At 41.4% G+C, this 21821-nt stretch overlaps 1 protein-coding gene and 1 long non-coding RNA gene across 3 annotated transcripts in view; one reads left to right on the top strand and one right to left on the bottom strand.

Annotated features, from left to right (window-relative positions):
* LOC142107219 (uncharacterized) overlaps nt 1-21821 on the bottom strand; it is a 339875-nt gene that overhangs the window by 53866 nt on the left and 264188 nt on the right. The gene's annotated exons all lie outside the window — the stretch shown is intronic.
* Nucleotides 14757-21821, top strand: part of KIRREL3 (kirre like nephrin family adhesion molecule 3) — a 541498-nt gene continuing 534433 nt past the window's right edge. The window contains exon 1 of one of the 2 annotated variants that reach the window (XM_075190473.1): nt 14757-15049. In XM_075190473.1, the coding sequence (XP_075046574.1) occupies nt 14983-15049 (67 nt within the window). In that variant the 5' untranslated portion in view covers nt 14757-14982. The remainder of the gene's footprint in view (nt 15050-21821) is intronic. The other variant, XM_075190474.1, reaches the window with a different exon arrangement.

The raw sequence follows: 21821 nt of genomic DNA, 5'->3' as shown, positions 1-21821 counted from the left end.
AATATATTAACAGGTGCTGGATGTTCCCTCTTGTGATTTCTTCATCTACAGCCGGCAAAGTGAGTTTCAGCACCTTGGAGAGATCCCTCTCCGGATGGAAGTGAGGATGTTGCTCTGGTCTGTCAACTTTTCAGCAACAAGAATCTGCATCTGCACTAGGCCCAACGAATTAGTGTTCTATCAGGGATATGAGAGGCAGCCATAGAAATGTCTCTAAAGTTTAACCCCCTCCAGGATGGAAACAATGAAGAACATGCCGCATCGAGCTTGGTTAGTGCTAGGAGACCCAAGTGGTTTCCCTGCTGCCCTGAAGCGGTGGCAGCTGTTCCTTCATATGCCCTGTGCAACAAGCACCCTTTCCAGCTCTGTAATAAGTCCCTGCTAGGCGGCTGTTTGATGTTAAAGCACGCTTATTGCTCGCTTTGCCAGCTAAACACTACTCCCTCTGGCCTTCTGCTGAAGCCATGAAGGGGAGCACATAACAGCAAATTAACCTTGAACGCAGGTGTGGAACAAACAATCCTAAACGAATCAGAAGCATGAAGTATGGCTGCTAATTACTCCGCAAGCGGCTACAACTCCCAGCTGGCACGGCCTAGGTCCCTCAGCAACTCCTTCACTGCTGGAAAACTACCAGCATGGTCCCAATGTGTCAAGGGGTCTGATCGCCCTTTGTGACAAGACACCTCCAAAAGGCCAGATTTGTATTCTGCCAGATTGTCCTTTATCTCTCAAAAAAATACAAATGTTATTGCTTATACAATTAGTTTAGCTATGTTTCAATGATTTTAAACTTTTCAAACGCTAATGCTTTAGGAAATGAAAGGATTTTAAATGATGTTTTGTATATTTTGTCTTTTTCATTATCCTTGAATGTGAAAAAAAAAATAAATCAATGTCTTATGAGCTCTTGGAAGTCGAAATTACTTTTCAGATAAAGTAAGAATATCCGTAAACTCTGATCCATATGATGCTCCCAATATACAGTTTTATATATAATGTATTCAATTAACACTCACCAAATATATGCTGAAGCTAATGTCTCTGTAACAGGTACAAGGTCATTGTGACACTAGGCCGTGCCCATCTTCTGGGTCTGCAAACTGTTCTTTTATATCACTAATTCAGGTGCATCCCCAGAAACAGGATCACATGGCTTCAGGGCACTGACAGAGGCCAATTGTGGGGACACTATTCAGCATTTCTTTCCCCCTAATTCATCCTTACCTGGTTGTCACACATGAACTTGTTTCTCTCTAATGTCCTGAATATGTCTCCAGGTTTCCTATTCGTCACCCCCTTGGCCCTTGCGCAGACCACGCGCTGCCTGTATCCATTAATAGACCAAGTGTATCCCATTGTATTCTTGCAGGAGGATGGTGGCCAGAGACATACCAGAGGCTGTGCGAGAAGGGAACCACTAAGGGTGTAGAACTGAAGTGGGCACTGGATAATGAATATTTTTGGTTAATGTGTTTATAGCTGAGGGCTTGGGGGCATTTGTTCTCCTTCTTGCCCCAGGCACTAACATTTCTACATACTCTCCTGCAAAAGCACAACGTGAAATACCTATGGGGCCCATTTTCCAAGTTGCTATATCTAGATACGGGCCTGCTCAGATCATACCCAAATCTGGACTTGTGGACATCTGATTGGGACACATCAGGCCATCCCAGTCAATTAATGCAGATAGACAGGTGTTTTAAGATCCCATGACCACAGTTCTGTATATTGTGTATAAATGGTACATTTATCTGTGATGAAGTACATTTCCACTGTGCATTTAATGATGCCTTGCAGACAGTGCCAGTCCTGTTATTTGAGAACACTACCGGTATAGTTGTATTTAAATGAAAGATACTCTCCCTTCTGCTGTTTATCATTAGAGGGTACAAACGTAAACTGTAGTATATGGGATAATTAATTTTCCTGCTGATTTTGGGATCAGTTCACGTCCGCTGATGCCCCCACATTGCTTTTGCAATCCGTGATCTGAGCTGCTGCCCTCCAGGAGTGTTCGCCGCGCTGTTCCCAGAGGGTGCACAGGAGTCTAATGAGTCCCAGAAATGATTGCAAGGGCTGCTGATCAAGCAGAAGTAAACAGGTTTCCTCCAGAGAGAAGCAGCGATTGGTAGAAGTCATGCAATACCATACACGCTCTGCAAGCTGATTCCTTTAAGCCTCTAGGAATCTAAGTGGAGGCCTTTCACTCTGTGTACACAATGCAAAAAATCACAAGAGCAGCTACAGGAGTGGATGTCTGTGACCTTGGACAGTGTACACAGTCTATTCCACAAGCAGTATGTCCCACTGTCCCAATTCCACCAGTCTTATCGCTAGTTATTTTCTACATGTAATCTATTCCACCGCTAGTACAGTCCAGGCATTGTATGCTGTCTCAGCAGCTACGTATCTGCTCCCCAGCCTGCTATGCCCAGAGCTCCTCTATTCTGTTCATGTAATCTATTCCACAGGCAATCTATTCTATTACCGTGCTGATAAGTCTTCACAGCTACATTTTCCTTTCTCGTTTCGGCTTCAAAAATGTAATCAAGTCTGTTACCCCTGATACAAATTATAAACCGCGGGACCTGGCAGAGCGCATCAGATTAATTGAAACTTAAACAGTCTCAAAAGTAATATTTGGTGTTTCATTTAAACATAGTTTGCTGTAAGCACCCCCCAAATCATGCCCTATGCTGCCCAAGCACACCTCTCGCTCACTGCAGACTCCATGTAACATAATTACAGGCAGTCCCATGCAACATCAGGAACTAAACAGCTCTGGTATGTGGTCCCATGTCATTAGTTCTCTGAAGGTCCTATGACTGTTCTAGCCATATTGCTCATACAAATGAGGTTAAGAGCAGCTCAGATGACACTAACAAAGGCTAGACTAATGCCCGCAATAAATGACTGCCTTGATAAATACCATTTATAATAATTACTGCTGCTGTGGACTTCACCCTAATCACCTTCTGATCATGCCTAAACAATGGAAAAAATGCAAATGAGACTGACACACTGTTGTAGATATTAAGCTGCATCTGCAATACAAAGCTTTATATCAGTAATAGAGGGCAATATAGTGCAGACACATAATGAGCTTCTGTGAGACTGTATGTTCCAAACACAGGTCACATTTATTATTATAATTATGTTTGTCTATATGTAATATGCAGACTGTAACTGAAATGTGCTCATGTTTAAAGGGGAAAATGACAATATTATGTTTACTCTATTAAGTAAAAACAAACCTGACACTAAAGCAACTGCACGGTATGTTCTCTCCAAGACTGCTGCTACTCCAGAATAGACCAAGAGAACAGATAGGGGGGAATTCAATCGGCCGCGTTACTGTTAAAAGTAACGTGGCCTGCTCACTATTACGGTTATTACGGTAGTTCGGATGCTGGTTTTTTGCTCGCAGCTTCCTGAGCTGCGAGCAGAAAGCCGGTATAAAACTACTGTAATAACGGTAATAGTTTTAGTGCAGCGGTACTTCAGGTGAAATTTAATTCCCCCCATAAAGTACTTTTAATTGCTTCTAGGAGGTATCTAAATCAACTACGCACAAGTTGAAATATTCAAATTTTTCTCAATAATAAATTAGAGACCCATCCAGCGCTATTTATCTTTCGAATGAAAAACAGAATAAACATAAAAATACCTATATTTAATGGTGAGTAGGACAGATGCCATTTACCACTCGAGAAGCAGATGTATTTGTAGAGACAAAAAATAAACAACAAATAGTGTAAGTGATGATATGTTGTAACAATAAAACTTCTTATTTCTTGAATTCCACGTTCTTTCTTAAATTCCACCGTTCTCCCCCCTCTGAGCTTGCACTCACACAAAGAGCCACTTGTGTCAATCTCGGAAAAAGTGCTTTATATCAGTCACCATTCAGCGTATGCTACTCCCGTGGGAAACCTACTTACAAACTATTTTCTTGGAATATCGTGTAGAATAACTTTAGGAATTTTTCTCAATCCTGGTTCCAAACCAGGAATACCCATGAAATTATAGCTATGTTCCCAATATATCCATCAAACCATGTAAAAGATTGTAGAGAAAAATCTAGTGCAGTATGTATTGCAGAATATTTTCAATACATATTGCACGGGAGTGGCATACGCTGAATGGTGACTGATATAAAGCACTTTTTTCAGGGATTTTGGCATTTTGACAAACATGGAATTCAAGAAAGAAGAATTTTTATTGTTACAACATATCATTACTATTTAATCCTTATTGCAGACTTGGTTTATGGAATAGAAGAGTGGTAAATTACATCTGTCCTATTCACCATTGAATATAGGTATTTTTATGTTTATTCTGTCTTTCATTTGAGAGATAAATAGCGCTGGTGTTTAGCCTCGATTACCTTTTATAAATGAGGTACCCTTTTTCTACCACCAGATGTCAAACTTGAAATAAACAATATGCATGTGCACTGGAAACCCCATTCAAATAATAGGGAAAGTAAATAAATATTGGAGTAGTTGCCCCCTCAAGAATCTATAACCAACACCAGACCTAGTTGGGCTGGTCACAGTATTGGGTTCCCCTGTGAAGATGTGATCCAGCCCCAGCCCATACAAGTCAGGCCTATATAACTAAAAAAACATTATTCCCTCACACCAAGTTTGTTGCAGATTACAAGTGAGCAACATGGTGTAGCTACAGGAATGTATGACTTGTGCACTTACAGTATCAGGAGTCACTTAATGTGCATTATATACTGTATTACATGTATCACATTTCACTTCAGTTGTGTCAATTAATTGTTACATTGAGAAGTGCCAACATTAAGCTTGTAATTACTGCAAAATGTCCGAATTTGAGACACACGTGCACTAATGAAACAAGTAAATCTAAGTTAAATTACTTAGCCTGCAATTAATGTTGAATAGATGTGGTGAGTGAAAGTAAAGTATTGATTCTCTTTAGCTAATCAACAATGGTATTATAAATCATTTTACAGACATACGAGCACTTAAGAAGTACAGGTTACTTACTGTACAATACATAAACCAAAACATTTGGAAAGTTACTTATTTATTACAGAAATTTCCAATTAATTTGGGGTTTCGAGCCCAAGTCTGTAGATCACAATATTCTCGCTGCAGAGACAGGAGGATGGGTGAAGAATACACTAATTATTGGAAGGGATGGGTGAATGACGAGAAAACCAAATAGTGGAATAGTATCACATTTAAACTTTCCTTCAGTACTTTTCCTTACATAGATGAAGAGGGGCACACAAAATGAGAACAGCAGATTACTGCGGAAAAACATTACACAAAATGAATGGATGCACTGAAATGAATGTGACCAGCTAAAGAAAGCCTTGATCCCTTGAGGTCATATTATTTAAATACAGTATATAAACCTGAAAATAGTAAATAGTCAATAAATAAATCTATATATAAAAAATATTGTGTAACTTATCAATTTCATGTATTCACATGCTGTTTACACAATAAATATTAAATACTGTAGTTGTCACAATAAAGATAACAACATAAGTACAGACAAAGGATATTTTTATTATTTTATTATTGTACAACCGTTATTATTACATGAAAAAAATGGATTGGTGAAAGAACAGAGAACCAATTAGTGAAATGGTCTCTGTAATCCCTGTGCCAATGTTTTTTTTTTACTTAGTAATGATTACATATTAGTAAAATGGGGGAGGGATAAAAGTGACCTCAATATACTGGGATCATTACAGGGTCCAAAGTATTACATATTACTCTGCTACCCACAACCCACGGTGTGTTTTTTGCACTCCCACATAAGTCGCAGCCTTGTGCTGAACAGGCTGGAGCTAGATTAATTTTACTAACAATATTAAAGGGCCATTGAGGGTCTGCATCAGTTTGTGATTGGTTCTCATAACTACAGCGGCTTTTGACTGGGGTTGTGAGAGAGAGGGATGATGAGAAAAGACTGCATTCAGTAGCCCCCGAGGATTGGGCAAGATGAGGGGCCACCTTAGGAAAGTATTATACTAGTTGGAAAGAGAGCTTTGAACTGATACACAGGTAACAAGAAACTGATTTTTTTTATCAACTTACGCCCTGTTCCCTATTCATGCTTTGATAACTGCTCTGTGTGACGAGTGCATGTACTTGAAGCATCGTTTTACCTTCCCGGCACGGCCCTTAGTGCAGCGAATAAGTTAGTGATGTCATGGAGCAGCGTGATATGGAATCTTGTAAATGACTTTCACAGTTATTATCATTTATTTATAAAGAGCCACCATATAATGTAACGCTGCACAGAGAAAAATTAATAATAACAATGTGCATAAGAGACCCCCAAAGATTTAAGATGCTAGAGTAATGTAATTTGGAATGGAAACACATGAATGTGATAAAACGTGATGTGCTGGGTGCCAATTTATCATATTAGCCTTTTGCGCTATTCATGTATGTGCATTTGAAAATATACATACTTAGAATAAACTAAACCATGACTGGTGTACCCAGATTACAGAGTAGCACACTGTGAGACACTGAGTTCGCAGTGTTAAATAATGGGGCACACAATATATAAAAACAAATATTACATGACAGATTCTGGTGGCCTGTCTGCTGGAACCAGCAGTGTATGCGACTTTGTCACGTTAAAAGGACCTGGTGGGATATCTACTCATAGGGCAAGTGTCTGGGATCTGGATATTAACCTCAGGGAAAGGTATCCTGTATTACAGGCAGATGGACAATGTAATGTGCTAATAAAACCCACTTAGCTGGCAATCTGACAAGAGGAAGCATAGTTCACACTCACAGCTTTGTGACAGACAAAGAAACAGACTCGCTGGAGTACAGCCAGACCCCAAATATTCTCTGTAATATCCAACGTGATGGCGACTGCCACAGAACAGAACCTAATGGGCCAATGCCACAAGGTTACCTATAATTAGGTTGGTATGAGAAGCTGCAGTGTAACGTATGCTTCATACTATTGCAGCAGAGCTCTAGAATAGTCTAAATTTTAAGGTCACTTTTTTGTTAATGAACCTCCTAAAACACACAGAGCTTATTCCAGACTCAGAGCAGTCGATACAACAAGCAGATCATTGAGACTCTGCCCATTCCACTTTATCACATGGCAACATTACACGGTAAGTTCAATTTCCTGATGGAAACAATACAGAACAAAAATCAATAAACAAAACAGTAATTACGACATGTAACTTCCAATCATTCATTTATTACAGTGCAGACAGAGGCAGAAACCTTCTCATTTCAGACATATATTTCCAGAACTGATCCATTTACTAAGACTAGCTGGAGGAAAACACATTCCTGTCTGACTGCGCTGGGATTCTGCAAACATTCATCTACATTTTAGTGTTGGCTGAAGCACGGACAAGTGAACAGCTGGTTCTCAGTTGGGCACAGTCAGGACATGCACTCTGACCTCCAACAGTGGGCACACACCAAACCTTCATCAGCTGGGTACAGTAGGCCTGCATTAGTATCTCTCCTCTCTCGCTGGGTACAGTAGGCCTGCATTAGTATCTCTCTTCTCTTGCTGGGCACAGTGGGCCTGTATTAGTATCTCTCCTCTCTCGCTGGGCACAGCGGGCTTGCATTAGTATCTCTCTTCTCTTGCTGGGCACAGTGGGCCTGAACTCTGATCTCATTCTCTAGCTGGGTACAGAAAGGGATGCATTCCAGTATGTCTCTAGCTGGGCATAGCAGAGTCCACACTCAGATCTCTCTCTGTAACTGGGCACAGTGAGGCCTGGACTCCAAACTGTTTCTAGTTGGGCACACTAAGATCTTTACTCTAAACTCTCTCTACTTTGACACATGCACTTATCTTCCTTTATTTGGACACAGATGGACTCTGTCCTTTCTCTCTCTCTTGGTGGGCACAGCAGCATCTGTCAACTAATTTCTAGCTAAACACTATAGGACCTACAACACGACCTGTTCCTCTCTGGGTACAGCACGATCGGTGTGCTGATCCCTCTTTAGATGGGTACAGAAGGAACAAGACTCTTATCGCTGTCTCTCTTTCTTTAGCTGGGCACAGTTTAAGATGAACTCAGATGCCTCTTGGGCATGTAAAGGCTTAACCTGCAAACTCCATCACTCGAAATGTGTACACTGAGTTCCTTAACACTCCTCACTTCCTAAGCACAGAGTTGGTTCTGCTGAGATGTAGAATAAAGTTTGTCTCTTAAGAGATCATATTAGCAACATCACAGGCCACGCAGCATGAAGAGCATGCAGTATCACTAGAAAAGGAATTATATAGTGAGCCATACACCCTACACATAATAAACTATAATTAAATGTGTATAATTATTTCGATCTCTCTACCCAGCACATCTGCTGCCAGTATGTAATAAATCAGGAAAAGTAGTAAAAAATGAAGCATCAGGGATGGCCTAGCAGAAGCCAGTTTATGGCAGCAGTACAGCTCAGCCTATCTGCCACACACGTCCCTGGTAGACACCCTACAGTGTACATAGTATAGGAAGTTATGGTGTCGTCTACATGACGCCCTCCTACCAAACTCTCAGTAGTCAGGGTACCTCACGCTGATGTTAGTAGGTTCACCACACAGGGCAGAGTCTCAGTGTAAATGTGACCATCTTTTATATAAAGAAATGATGGTGCCAAACGTTACGTATGGTGTAAGTAGTTTAGCTGATAGAAGATGGGGTGTTAACAATCCTCAGGACATCACAAAAATACAGGTGACTGTCTCCCAAAGTTTTAAAGTTCAAAGTCACCCAGACAGGCAACCTAGGCTAGTGTGAGGGTTTCAGAACACCCACTTGCTATGTCCTCCAATATGTAGCCCTGGATTTAAGAAGCATCCACAACCTTGTCCCTCTGATGGTTCTAGGATATTATCTTCAGACTACAGAAGAGAATCATTCCGGCTCTCACGCTGCCCAACAATATATATTTTGTGAACACCAGCATTTCTTCTTATGTCAGGATGAATGGCTATATGATGGTACCAGGTATCATAAAGCCATTGGTCCCACATGCACATCACGAGAGCCAATACTGCCCTAGTTGTCCCAATACTCAGACTTAAAACCAAACCCTATAATACATGATAGATCTAGTCAGGACAGTCCATTTATGTTATAATGCAAAGCTGTTTCCTACAGAGTAAATAATAAGGATACAACAGATTGCATAGAACAGGAGGCATTTGGCATTTCCCGACCTTAACCAAACTGAAGTGTTGCGGCACGACCAGAAGCCAGCAGTTCATGTAGGACACGGGCGTAAAGAGGAATGGCCAAACAGCTCAAAATACCTTCAGGTGTTTACATTTAGAAGTAGCCTATAGGAGATACCACCAAATGGAAAGTTTCACACACTTTCCCAACAAAGAGAGTGTATGTTGTAGCAATGTGTAACAAAAACATACAAGATACTATTTTATGTATAATATTTGTTTAATCAATTAATCTATTAATAATTAGGGTTTTACTAAAGATGAGCTCTGATTTTACATCACATTAATTTAGGAATACAGAGCATTCTGAAATAGTCACAAACTATCGCTCACCTCTGTAGTACGGGATAGAAGGTGACAGACATTGCATTTGCTGCTTTACACAGGTGTCATTGGCTCACGTTGTATCAGTTTTAAAAATTGTCACTTGATATTTCTACATTTGACACTTGTGGCCTATGTCTAAATATGAGAGAATCTTCCTGTCTGAACTCATTTCTGCTCCAGATCTCTCCAGGTATGATCAAAATGTTATGTCTTGCATGAGATAGGTGGGATATAAAGTGTAATGTTACATTATTCTTGCTTTATGATTTGTTTTACTGCTTGAGACAAGACGGAAACTGGTCACTTCACCTGTGTCTGTAATATCTGAAACTCATATCCAGTAAAGTTGCATTTAACACTGTACAAATAAATTGGCTCAAGTCATTGCATGTGATATACGTCCTGATTCATGTTTGGATGTATATTGCACATATTCAAGCCGAAGCGGATCTCAATATGCGTTTCAGTTTGAAGCTGGGTGTAAGTACGCTCTGCCTAAACAGTACCTGCCTTACTGAGATACACAGACTGCAGTTACACACATGCATATGTGCAATATAAGGTCACATCAGAACGCATACCAAAAATGCTATTATATAATAAATTAACAACTATTAACAGTATATTCATTAATATAAATATGGATTTTCAAAGAATTTTTTTTACATCCCCCCATTCAATACATAAATCAAGATGCTTTTAATGCATACTGTATGCGTCTTTATAGTCTATCTTACTTGCATACACATGTTCTGCGCTCTCTAGTGGCACGCATACGTGTAGTTTTAATACAAAGACGCTGCCACGTCAGTCATCATTATCAGTCAGCATTATTTACACCTTTCCTGCAGCTGGTGTGGATGATACGACTGTAAGCAAGCGTACTTATGAGAAAACCAGGACTTGAATTGGCCAAATCTGCATCGGCGCGCCCGATCTGTACATTGGCTATGTTGGTTTGCCCCTTCCTTCCCCTGTTTCATCCCTCAAGTCAGAGCCGAAATTTAGACCTCATGGGGCCCTAGGCAAAATACTGCTTTGGGCCCCTCCCTCCCTGAAACAATCCATAGCACTATATTTTTTAAGCATAGCATGTACACCTATAGTTAAGTAGAAGGGTAAGTTATGTGCCTCCGCACATCACGCTGCTCCCCCCTGCATCACACTTCGGCCACTGCATCACAGTGTTGCCCCTCATTACTGTCCCACTCATCACACTGTACCCTCCTTTATCAATACACTGCATCACACTGTGGCCCCTCATTACTGTCCCACTCATCACACTGTAGCCTCCTTTACCGTTATCACTGTGGCCCCTGCATCACACTGCGGTCCCGGCTGTTAAAAAATAATGACCATGGACCCCAAATTTTGTCAAAGGATCAATCAGAATTATTTTTTTTTTTATAATTTTTTATTTTCAGTGGTCAATCAAGAAAATACAGACAGCAAAACGATAACACTGTGTAGCATACACAGTAAAATCACAACAGTTATTGTGGTGTATCGCATATTAGGAAACCTTTAGACAAAAATGACCGGTTTTTACATTTTTAAAGAGTAATATAAAATGGGTGTAGGAACAAAAGGGATTGTGGGGGAGGGGTGAGGGGGGTAGGACCACAAAGATAAGCACTGTAAGTATTTAGAGGATAACTAGGGCGTGTTGAGCCTATAGCAGAGGGGGAGATATGTGTCGGGAAGAGTTAGGGTCATCGCACATGGGTCAGGTCGGAGGACGCGGAGCGTTGAGGGGGGAAGGTGAGTTCCACGGCTAGCCATGGAGCCCAGACTTGACTGAAGACGTGGCCTCTATCGTGGAGGTAGTACGTAATCTCCTCCATAGCGGCCACGTGCCAAATCTGCTTCTTGAGAGCCAAAAGGGATGGAGGTGAGGTATTTTTCCAATTAAGGGCTATGAGTGATTTGGCTGCTGTCAGGATGTGGGCAGTTAATTTCTTGGAGAATTTGTCCAGGTCTTGGGGAGGGTAACATAAAAGAAATATCCAGGGTTCTTTCTGGATGTGGGCTTCAAAAAGGGTATTCAGGAAACTATGGACTGAATCCCAGAAGGTGGTGATAATCGGGCAAGACCACCAAATATGAAACATCGCACCCCTTTGACCACAGTCCCGCCAACAGCAGGGCGAGGAAGAGGGAAACATTCTCTATCCGAATTTTTAATTATACTGGTCATATACTCCATACGATGAATATTAATCTCAGTGGTCGAAGTGGAAATTTAGAAGTGGCGGTATGAAAAATGTAATGGGAATGTAAACAAGTGAATGGAATTTTATTATTTTACAATGAAGGCAGTATGATAAGTAGCGGTATGGCATACTACCGTATACGCCCCACTTTCACCACTGCTTACTTTTCAATTCACACAAATTGTACCTTATGTTTAACTAAACTTAGGTATTAATCATAATTAACATGTCAAAAAGCTGCAGTTGAGGGTTAGCAAGCCCAGTAATAAACCAGCAGTCTCCTATAGCTACCACGTCACAGACCGTCCGCCACTACAGTTACTGACTGCAGCTCTCTACCTACAGAAACATATTAACATGGATTATTACATTTCATTACTTTTTCATGTCAGTCTTCTGCATGAATCCCATAGTGCAGCATTTAAACAAGTCAGATCTCCTCATAATCCCACCAGATTCAGGACAGTGGGCAGACTGTCTTGCTCTCTCCTACCTTGTCTCTCATGTTCTTTTCACTTTCACCACCTGTGGTTTCTGGTGTCTTTAGATTAGTTGCTGCTTGTCTGGATCCTGGAATGTTGGGGGCCCTATTTGGAATAAAAATGGGTACATGAAATTTAGAAAACTCCCATCCAGCCCCAGAGTTAAATCAATATAGCACCCACATTTTATAAGTAGGCCTCCCTCCAGCCCAAACATTAAATTAATAGCATACACATTTAATAAATAGACCAATTTCCCTCCAACCAGCCCCAACATTAAATTAATAGTATTCCCATTTAAAAAATAAACCTATTTCCCTCCCTCCAAACAGCTCCAGTAATAAATTAATATATAATTTTCGTTTAACAAATATAAACATTTTCCACAACATCCCAGGCATTAAAAAATTCATAATCACATTTAATGAATACACCTCTTTTTCCCCAAACAGCCCCACATTCAATTAATAGCTCTCAAACAATCCCAGCATTAAATTAAAAGGTCCAATCACCCCATCTTAAATTGATAGGCCCTACTATTAAATTAAATTGTACCACCATCACCCCACAAATAAAATAGCACCAAATAATTAGCCCCCTCCTGACTCCACCATTAAATTAATATCCTATCTCCCACATTATATTAAACCCCCCCCCTTCCCTCACACATAATATAAATACACTGGCCCCTCACACACACACAATATAAATACACTAGCCCCTCACATATTATATTAATAAATACCCCCCCAACCCCCAACTTACCTTGCTCAATCTGCGCACGCTGTGCAGTCTTCTGTCTCTCCTCGCATGGGATGGCACCTGTTACATTGTGCGCGTCCAATGTGACACTGAGCAGGCCACACATAGAGGAAGGATGGAGGGGGGAACAAATCGTAATGATCAGCGGCCAAAGAGAGGAGGTGGCTGGTCCTGAAGGAGGGACCAGCTACCGAGCAAATGAACACCAGCTAGTACCAGCCCCTCCCCCTACTCACGACACCCCCCTTCCCGCGACTCATGGAGGACGTGGCATCCCGGTTGCCATAGCGATAGCTGGGACACGTCACAGGAGGAGGCAGTGAGTCGCGGCGGCTCATGACATGGCCAAACTATTTTTATTCCTTGGCTGGCGCACCGTCTGCCTTGCCGCGGGGCCCTTTTGAGAACCGCTGGGCCCTAGGCAGCTGCCTAGGTTGCATAGCGGTAAATTCGGCCCGCCTCCAGTCATATGTTGTCGTGCCATTTGCGTTCCGACAGTAATTTGTTCATTGCCGCAAAGAGCTTCTTCACACAAGATACGGTACGCAAATGGTCATACACCTGAACATCAATCAGGCCCACAATGTAAATTGGCATTATAATTATATAAATATAAGTTTACTGCCCAAATCCCCTTTATTGTACATAATGGAGTCAATGAAGGTACAATGAGGAATCAATGTAAAAGAAATGGAGGACAATAAAAAACTGGCTTAGTGAATTAGTACTTAATATGCAGTAAATGGGACCACTCAGAAAGCTACAGAAAAATGTATGTACTCACTTAATGCAGAATACATTTCCAAAGAAATTCCTTTGTCTCCACAGTTTATGAGATGTGTTATTGGTCGTTCATCCCCCACATATATTTGTGTTCTCTATATTACAGTTATAATATCCAGGACTAGAGGGTATATACACATCATGATGTCAGGTGTACTTGCAGAAGAGATTGTTCAAGCAGATAAAATGGAATTAGATCTAATAAATCACATTTTGATATTATATAGAGAAGGGTGAACTATGCTTTCTTACCTTTGCTTAAATACCAGGAAAGCTACATTTATAGCAGAAAACCATGATATATTGCTTACTACATGCTGCCATATATCTGTATAAATATAACTTTCATCCCATATCACTGACTTGGATTTTATGCTATAGCCGTTGTAGGTATGAAAATGTCAGTTTAGGGATTTTACTCAAGAAGCTATACACAATATATAAAAACTGTCAATTTTGTTTTTCTGTCAGAAGTCCCTTCAAACAGGTTTCAAATTCTTATTTTTTAATCGGCAGGACCTTGTGACCTTTCCTTTGAACTGTAACTGTGTGCCATCATTACTGGCCACTTCTATCTATCCATATATATAGTTTCATGTTAGAATCTGGAGCAAGGTGAGAGGGGACTTCCCACTGTTAGGAGTAGAATGATTTGGACCCAGGCACCAGAATATGAAAGCGATTACCCGGCAACAGGAAAGCTCTGGAGTGCGCAATCAGGGGGCTTTGATCAGAACTCACCTGGGTGTAGAGCATCACTTAGGAAGTCTGGGGGGACCTGTCAATTTCTCTAGTGTGTAGGAACTCATTATACACACACACAATGGAGCCACTTCACAGACCCCCTGACATGAACAATGGACCAATGTGCACAGCGAGGAGGGAGAGGGAATAGAACCAGGTGAGGAGAAGAAAGTGAAATAGCCCCTGATTGAATTATTCCTGCTTTGCCATTCCCCCTCCTGCCCATGTCGGTCTCTGCCTAGAGGAGGGAGGAGCTGAGCAGAGCTGTGTGGCGGAGAAGGGGAGAGGATGCAGCTGCAGAGACAGTGCATGTGTTTCGCTGAAGAGCCGAGGTGGCTGGAGGCAATTTGATCCAACCACAGGAAGAAAGAGGGACACATACCCCCAGCAGGGGGGAGACTGAAGCCTGCGTTGCTCACTTTGCCCATCTGACTGCTGTGATGCTGCTGGGGATGGAATCTCTCCGGCTGGACCTGCTGCTCCTGACTTGCATCTTGCTCAGCCGAGGTAGGAGCTTGATTGTTACTTAGTTTCAAAGTAAGCGGATGTTGTCTAAGCCGGGATACGGAGATGTTGCTTGGCTATGGATGTTAGAGAAAGGAGTGAGGTTATTTAGCCTGTGCAGTTTATAGGCATTGAGTAATATCTGAAGTGTCTATTGTTGTATGTACAGGTATGGCTGGGTGCCGTCACTCTGCCCTATTACCAGGCTTCTGGCTTTAGAAGAGTTATATTGTGCTTGCAGAAGGCGCTGTATACAGTTATCCTGACCCTTAGGTCTTCAGAGCTCCATGCATTGTCCTGTCTGCTGTTTAATGTTGCTAGTATGTGTGAGGAAACCGAGGTCTCATATGAGATGCAACCTTACAGGGTCACAGTGAGGGGCAGAAGGGGGGTGGGGGGATCGGTTGTGGAATTGGACATATGCCAGGAGCAGAAGTAACCTGTTGGAATTTAAGATTTAGTTTTGTGAGCAGGGCAGAATTTCACCCACAGGGAAACAGAGGCTGATGTGTACTCTGAATGCCAATGGAGGTGGCAGCAGTGGAATTCTGAGGAATATGTCTAAGGGTGCCAGCAAAAATGTGCCATGGCAGAAATGACTGGACCGATGTCTTTATAAAGAAGGATGCGAACTTTTAGGAGCACAACATTTTGCATGTCAGGGTACCTCCTGCTCATTGTTAGCAAGGGAAAAACAGTGTTTATTTATATCCATGTAAAAGACACACAGTAAAGACTACCTGCTTGTATACCTTTGGTTAAGGTGAAAGGTGTAGTGGTGTTGTACCCAGAAATATGATTACTGGGGCACTGGAATGGAACACGATACGGCAAGTTTATCGGGTTAAACACAAGTTCCCTAAATAATGCCTTGTTCTGCTGCATGTAGGGTTCCGTCTGATGTGTGACATTGTTATAGTATCGGACAGGCCCTGCGGAGACATATTACATAGGTAACTCATTCAGTGGCAGGAAGACATTTCTAGGTGAACCTGTGCCATGCTGGGTAGAGCACTGTCTGAGAGAGAGCAGTTTAATCATTGCTGATAACATACCCTGCTGTAGTGCCATGCTAGCTGCAGGCAGCACAGTGAAGGGCTTCATTGCCAGTAATAATAGAATGGTTAAACTGGCAGAAACACCAGTGACTACTTGCTCAGCCTGCTGAGAGACAACACTGCTTATTTGGATAGAGAGAATCATGTCCTTTATGCTACCTTCCCACAGCCAGCTTTCCCGTCTGTAGCGGAACGATGGTTTGTCATGCAGAGAACTCACAGTTGGGGTAAAATTCTAGCAGTGGTATCTAGTTATTTGCCCGTTCCGTGCAACAGACCTCATCACTTGCAGCTGATTGGCAGTTTGCTTTATCCATCGCTTGTTGTACACCAAGCCAGCTACATAAACATAGGTCCCCTGCTTACAAAACCTTACACTGGTCTTTGTTTATGCGAAATAACTGATTGTGTCAAACTATACGGTCATTTGCTGATGGACAAGGGATAAAACTGTTGTATAAAGGTATATATTCTTCCTGGCTATCTCCAGAACATCTTTCTATGTCAATGTCATCAGCTAACACAAATAACAGAGAATGCAATACTGTGAGCTTTAGGCCCTATTCATAAGTTTGGTAAAGGGTAATTGTACCCATGCACTTTTTATACTGACATTTCCCGGCCGGGTCGGGGACCATTGAATAGATCGATGCACGAGTCTGAGCGATGGCTTGGTACCAACTTAATAACATAAAACTGTCAGATTCTGCATCTCTTGCTATTATTTTGCACATCAAAAATATTGCAAGATTAAACCTGTCTTCTTGATCAATGTCAAAGACTGACAGGCTAAAATCAAGTTTAGTTTGACGTTGACACTAGAAGACAACAATGAATAAATAACAGTCTTTCCAATATGAATCTTTCTGTATAAATCCCATTAGTTTTATTTGGGATTTCATCCTGAGAATCAATGTTCCATAACCGCCATATGCATAATGAATAGGGAACGTTTGTGATACAATGTTTGTGATAAGTTGTGTGGATATTTGTTTTATTAATTTCTGCTGGTCTGTTGTGTTGTTTGTGCTTTCAGTTAAAGGAAACATTTTATATTGATTGGAACATCTTATACTGCACTTTGTAACTCTGTGTCTATGTGAATGATTCATCTGGTCCACATAACAAAGCCATGTTCTGCCCAGGTAGTGACAGAAGCAACATAACTGCCACTGAGTAAAGCTGGGGTTCTTCATGTCACTGTGTGCTAGGTGATAACCCATAGGCTGATTCCTGGATTATATAATAGACAAATAGAACTATTTCATTTCTATGGTGCTCAGCCATTACCTGAAGGAGAACGGAGATTGGAGTTTTGATTTATTTTTGTTAATAAAATAATTTCTGCCCTGCATGGTATGAATGCACCTGTTTAGTGGAGTCAGTGTATCTCTCTGTCTCTGGGTATATATGATGCCTGTGCTCTGGGAGATATGCAGTACAGATATCAGAGTACCGCCATTGCCTATAATAGAGGACCTTCATGCTTCAGTCATCACTTATTGTAGAATGAATGACCACAAATGGGAATGGTCTACATAGTACTGTGAATAGGAAAGTTACTGTTACAAGGGCTCATGAAGTCATTTACACATTAAGATTGATGACACAGACGCAGGACATTGTACAATTCACATTCTGGATAAAGCCATATGAAATAAAGATGATGTGAGTTGTGATACAAGCATGGAGAAGGATGACATGAGAAACTGGACATTTGTTTTAGGAAAACGGTTTAACACAATAAATTCATCCATATTATTCCCTCTATCTACAAGCACAGTGGGCAGCAAAGTGACCAAAAGCATTTCTGAAGGTCCCATATTCATTTACATGATATTATGTTTCCCCTACAGATCTGTATATAACATTCGTGAAACCAAGTGCACAAGAAAAAAGGTGCTGTAACCCTTAGCAAATAATCAGAGGATTGCTAGGAAAGTGACAGCTCTGGTTGATGTGGGTTATATCTCCAAGTGTTACACACATCTCCCCCGCTGTACATAAGTCTATCTGGACATGTCTGCTCATTATAATATCTTGGAACTGGTTGTTTGCATTTTTCATAACAATTTAAATATCATTACTATAATGTGTTATCCAGAAGAACCCTTGTAACATTTTCCAGGAAAATACTGATGATATATTAATGCTGCTCAGTAAATGACTTTTGCAATGACCTATAAATGACGAGCCCATTCCCTAGCATTATTATTATTAACCTTTATTTATGTAGCGCCAACATATTACTCAGCGCTTTACAGAGAATGTTTTATGTTTTCACCCTTAGTTCTCACCGTTGTAATTCTCTAACACACATATAAGATAATCAACCTGTTGCTAAATAAATCAACTTGTGTATTTTTGAACTGTGAGAGAAAACCTATGCAAACATGGGACACACACACACACACACACACACACTACACAGACAGTGCCCTGGTGGGGACACAGCCCGTGATGCCAGCACTCAGTGGCACAGTGGTTAGCATTGCTATCTCACAGCACTGGTACCATGGGTTTGGTATGTTCTCCCCGTGTTTGCGTGGTTTCTCTCCCAAACTCCAAAGATACACAGATAAGTTAATTGGCTTCTGACAAAAATATCCGTAGTGTGTCTGTGTGTCCATATAGTGGGGAACATAGATTGTAAGCTCCACTGTGACTGATCATCATCATCATCATCATTTATTTATATAGCGGCACTGATTCCGCAGCGCTGCACAGAGAACTCACTCACATCAGTCCCTGCCCCATTGGAGCTTACAGTCTAAATTCCCTAATATACACACAGACAGACAGACACACACACACACAGACAGACAGACACACAGACACACAGACTAGGGTCAATTTTGATAGCAGCCAATTAACCTACTAGTATGTTTTTGGAGTGTGGGAGGAAACCGGAGCACCCAGAGGAAACCCACGCACACACGGGGAGAACATACAAACTCCTCACAGATAAGACCATGGTCGGAAATTGAACTCATGACCCCAGCTCTGTGAGGCAGAAGTGCTAACCACTGAGCCACCATGCTGATGCCAATGATTACATATGCTCTGTAATATGTAGGCGCTATGTAAACAACTGTTAACAAATACTAATATTATGCCCCTGTGCAGCCTATATACCCATACTGACCTTTCTGGCGTCTTCCTCACAGGACAGGAAAGGGACATTTAAAACGCAATTTATGATACTGATTTTACAACATTCTGTCTGGTTTAATTGCATTACATACAGTAGGTAATATTGTCAGGGCGCTCACCACTGATGAGGCAAAGCTGCTGGTGGCCGGTCTGTATAACTGCATCAATATTACAGACTACAGATAGCCGTTGCTCCGAGTCCAGAGCTAGGAACCAGTTCTAAGACCTGGAGCAGAGCTGCTATACTGGTACTGGAGTGGAGTTGAAATGAGAATGGAGCCGGGCTCCAGCTTTTCTGTTGCTGATCCTCTTTTTGCTAACTTACAGATTTTAAATGAACTGACTATTATTTATATATCTAATTAGCATTTGACAAGTCAATTAAATATACTGTACTTGCTTAAAACTAACACTAAATTCCAAGTTGGAGCAGGGGTGCAGGTTCAGGTGGAGCACAGATATTATCATGTCTCTGGAGCAAGAGCTAGGCTCATGGAGCCAGTCCAGATTTGGAAAGCCTGGAGCACTGGTACCACTATAAGAGAGTACGGCAGCTTGGAAAAATGAAAAGGACATAAGTATTGATATATTTCATTCTGTGACATAAAGGCAGAACCCATTATTATCCGTATAACTAGTTGTTATCACTTTCTGAATACCTGTTTATAGTTTTTGTTAGTAACATCGCTACTACTTGTAACTTGTAGTAACATGACTACCAGAAGCTGCATTTTACTAGGCGATAAACCTGCTTGCAGCCAGATTGTACATTTATAAATAGGGAAAATGTTGTGACATCACTAATCAGAAGGTACCAGCCTTGTACATGTTACTAAAGAGTCTGCAGAATGATGGAAGGAGGATCTGGGAAGTTCTTATGGAAGCATCCAATCGTGTTCAGTTTTGCCACAAAATAAAAATAGATTTGCAGTCCACATATTTAAAATGAGATGTAAGTATCGGAGTCTGCGCACATTTCAATACAACAGAGATGTTACTGTGTTGAAGGTGTTGTACATTGTTACTAATCCTATAATGTCAGTGTGACACCCATTTGTTCAGTCAAAGCACATTATAGTCGGCAAGTAAGGCAATGTGCAATGTTACTTTTAAATATGTAAAATATGATACTTGATATGAAGGCAAATGAATGTCACCTTCATTTCATGGGTTTAATGGAATAGCAGCGTGTGAATGGTACAATGTACTTTATATAAAGATTCTCCTGTGGGGATATTCCTCCCATCCTCTCATGGCCCCTGTCCCCAGCTATCATAGGTCACATTTACTCAGTAAAACTAAGTTACACAGCACAGATTAGCAGAAAGAGCTGGATAATAACCATGCAAAAGTAAAGGCCTAGAAGTGATCAGTGAGAAGGTTAACAATGTATCTACAGGAATGCTGATAGCAGTGTTTTAAATGCCGTGCATTAGTCAGCTCTGCAAACAGATGCATTTAGGAGTCGATGAGGGTAAGAAAAAGTAATAATAACATCACCTTCTGGTAACATTGTGCTTTATGAATGAAAGATAAAAGCAAATACACCGCTATGAGCAAAAGACATATGTGCATACAACACAGTCATTACTGGGTCTTCCCAAGGGGGAGAAAAAGAACTTGGGGTGATTCACAAAACGCGGTCTGAGAACTAGGGCTGAAGTGGTTATTTCCCAGACTGGATGAAAGAGGCATGGTAGAAGAGGGTACAGTACCTCTCAATCTGGGGGCTGGTACCAGGGTTTACACAACTGAGGTAAGATAGGTGGGCGAGGTGGAAGCTTTCTATCTGGATACTGGGAACTTAGTTGTTCCAAGCTGGTGGATGACCACAGGCCTTTTCCAGAACCAGAACAGGAACGAGGTTCAGTTGAGAATAATGGTGGAGGACAATCATGGTTGCCAGCAGCTGACTGGGGTAGGAGATCTCAGGGTCAAGGAGAGATCTTTCCAGTTTGTAATAAGAGAAGTATGATGCTTCGAAATCTATAGGGGGCTTCCAAGTCTGGGTAAAGAAGACCGTCTATGACTGCATGGAGATGATGGCATTAGGCTGCCAGGAAAGATGCTGACAGTTGATGTTGAGGCCAGTAGAGAGAGTGATATAATGTCTGGCTAGAGATGATGATATCAGTAGCCCTTGTGGCCAGCTATGATGATGGTAGACGATGCTGGTAAATAGACTGCGGCCAATGTAAAAAGCAGATTATGTTCTTGAAAAATGTCAGTTATGCAGTTATACCCCATTCATACTGCACCAAAATCCCGGGTTTTTGCCGGGGCGAGCTCAAACGACCCGGGTCTTGGTGCAGTATGAATGGTACAAGTCAAAAATCCTGGGTCTAAAAACCCGGGTCTTCAACCCGGGATTTATCGAGGGGTAATTCCCGGGTCGGACCCGGGTTGCCTGCACTATGAATGGTGCAACCCGGGTTTTTTTTCAACCCGGGTTGCACAGAAAACAAGTTGCAATCACTACCCACTTTTGCATCATCTTTATGCGTCAAAAAACCAGTCACCTTTCAATGACATCACCATTTTTCAGCCAATGAAAACTGCTCTGG

The sequence above is a fragment of the Mixophyes fleayi genome, chromosome 11, assembly GCF_038048845.1.
Source record: "Mixophyes fleayi isolate aMixFle1 chromosome 11, aMixFle1.hap1, whole genome shotgun sequence".
Taxonomy (NCBI): domain Eukaryota; kingdom Metazoa; phylum Chordata; class Amphibia; order Anura; family Limnodynastidae; genus Mixophyes; species Mixophyes fleayi.
The sequence above is the reverse complement of the archived record's forward strand: the minus strand, read 5'-3'. Positions and strand labels throughout refer to the sequence as shown.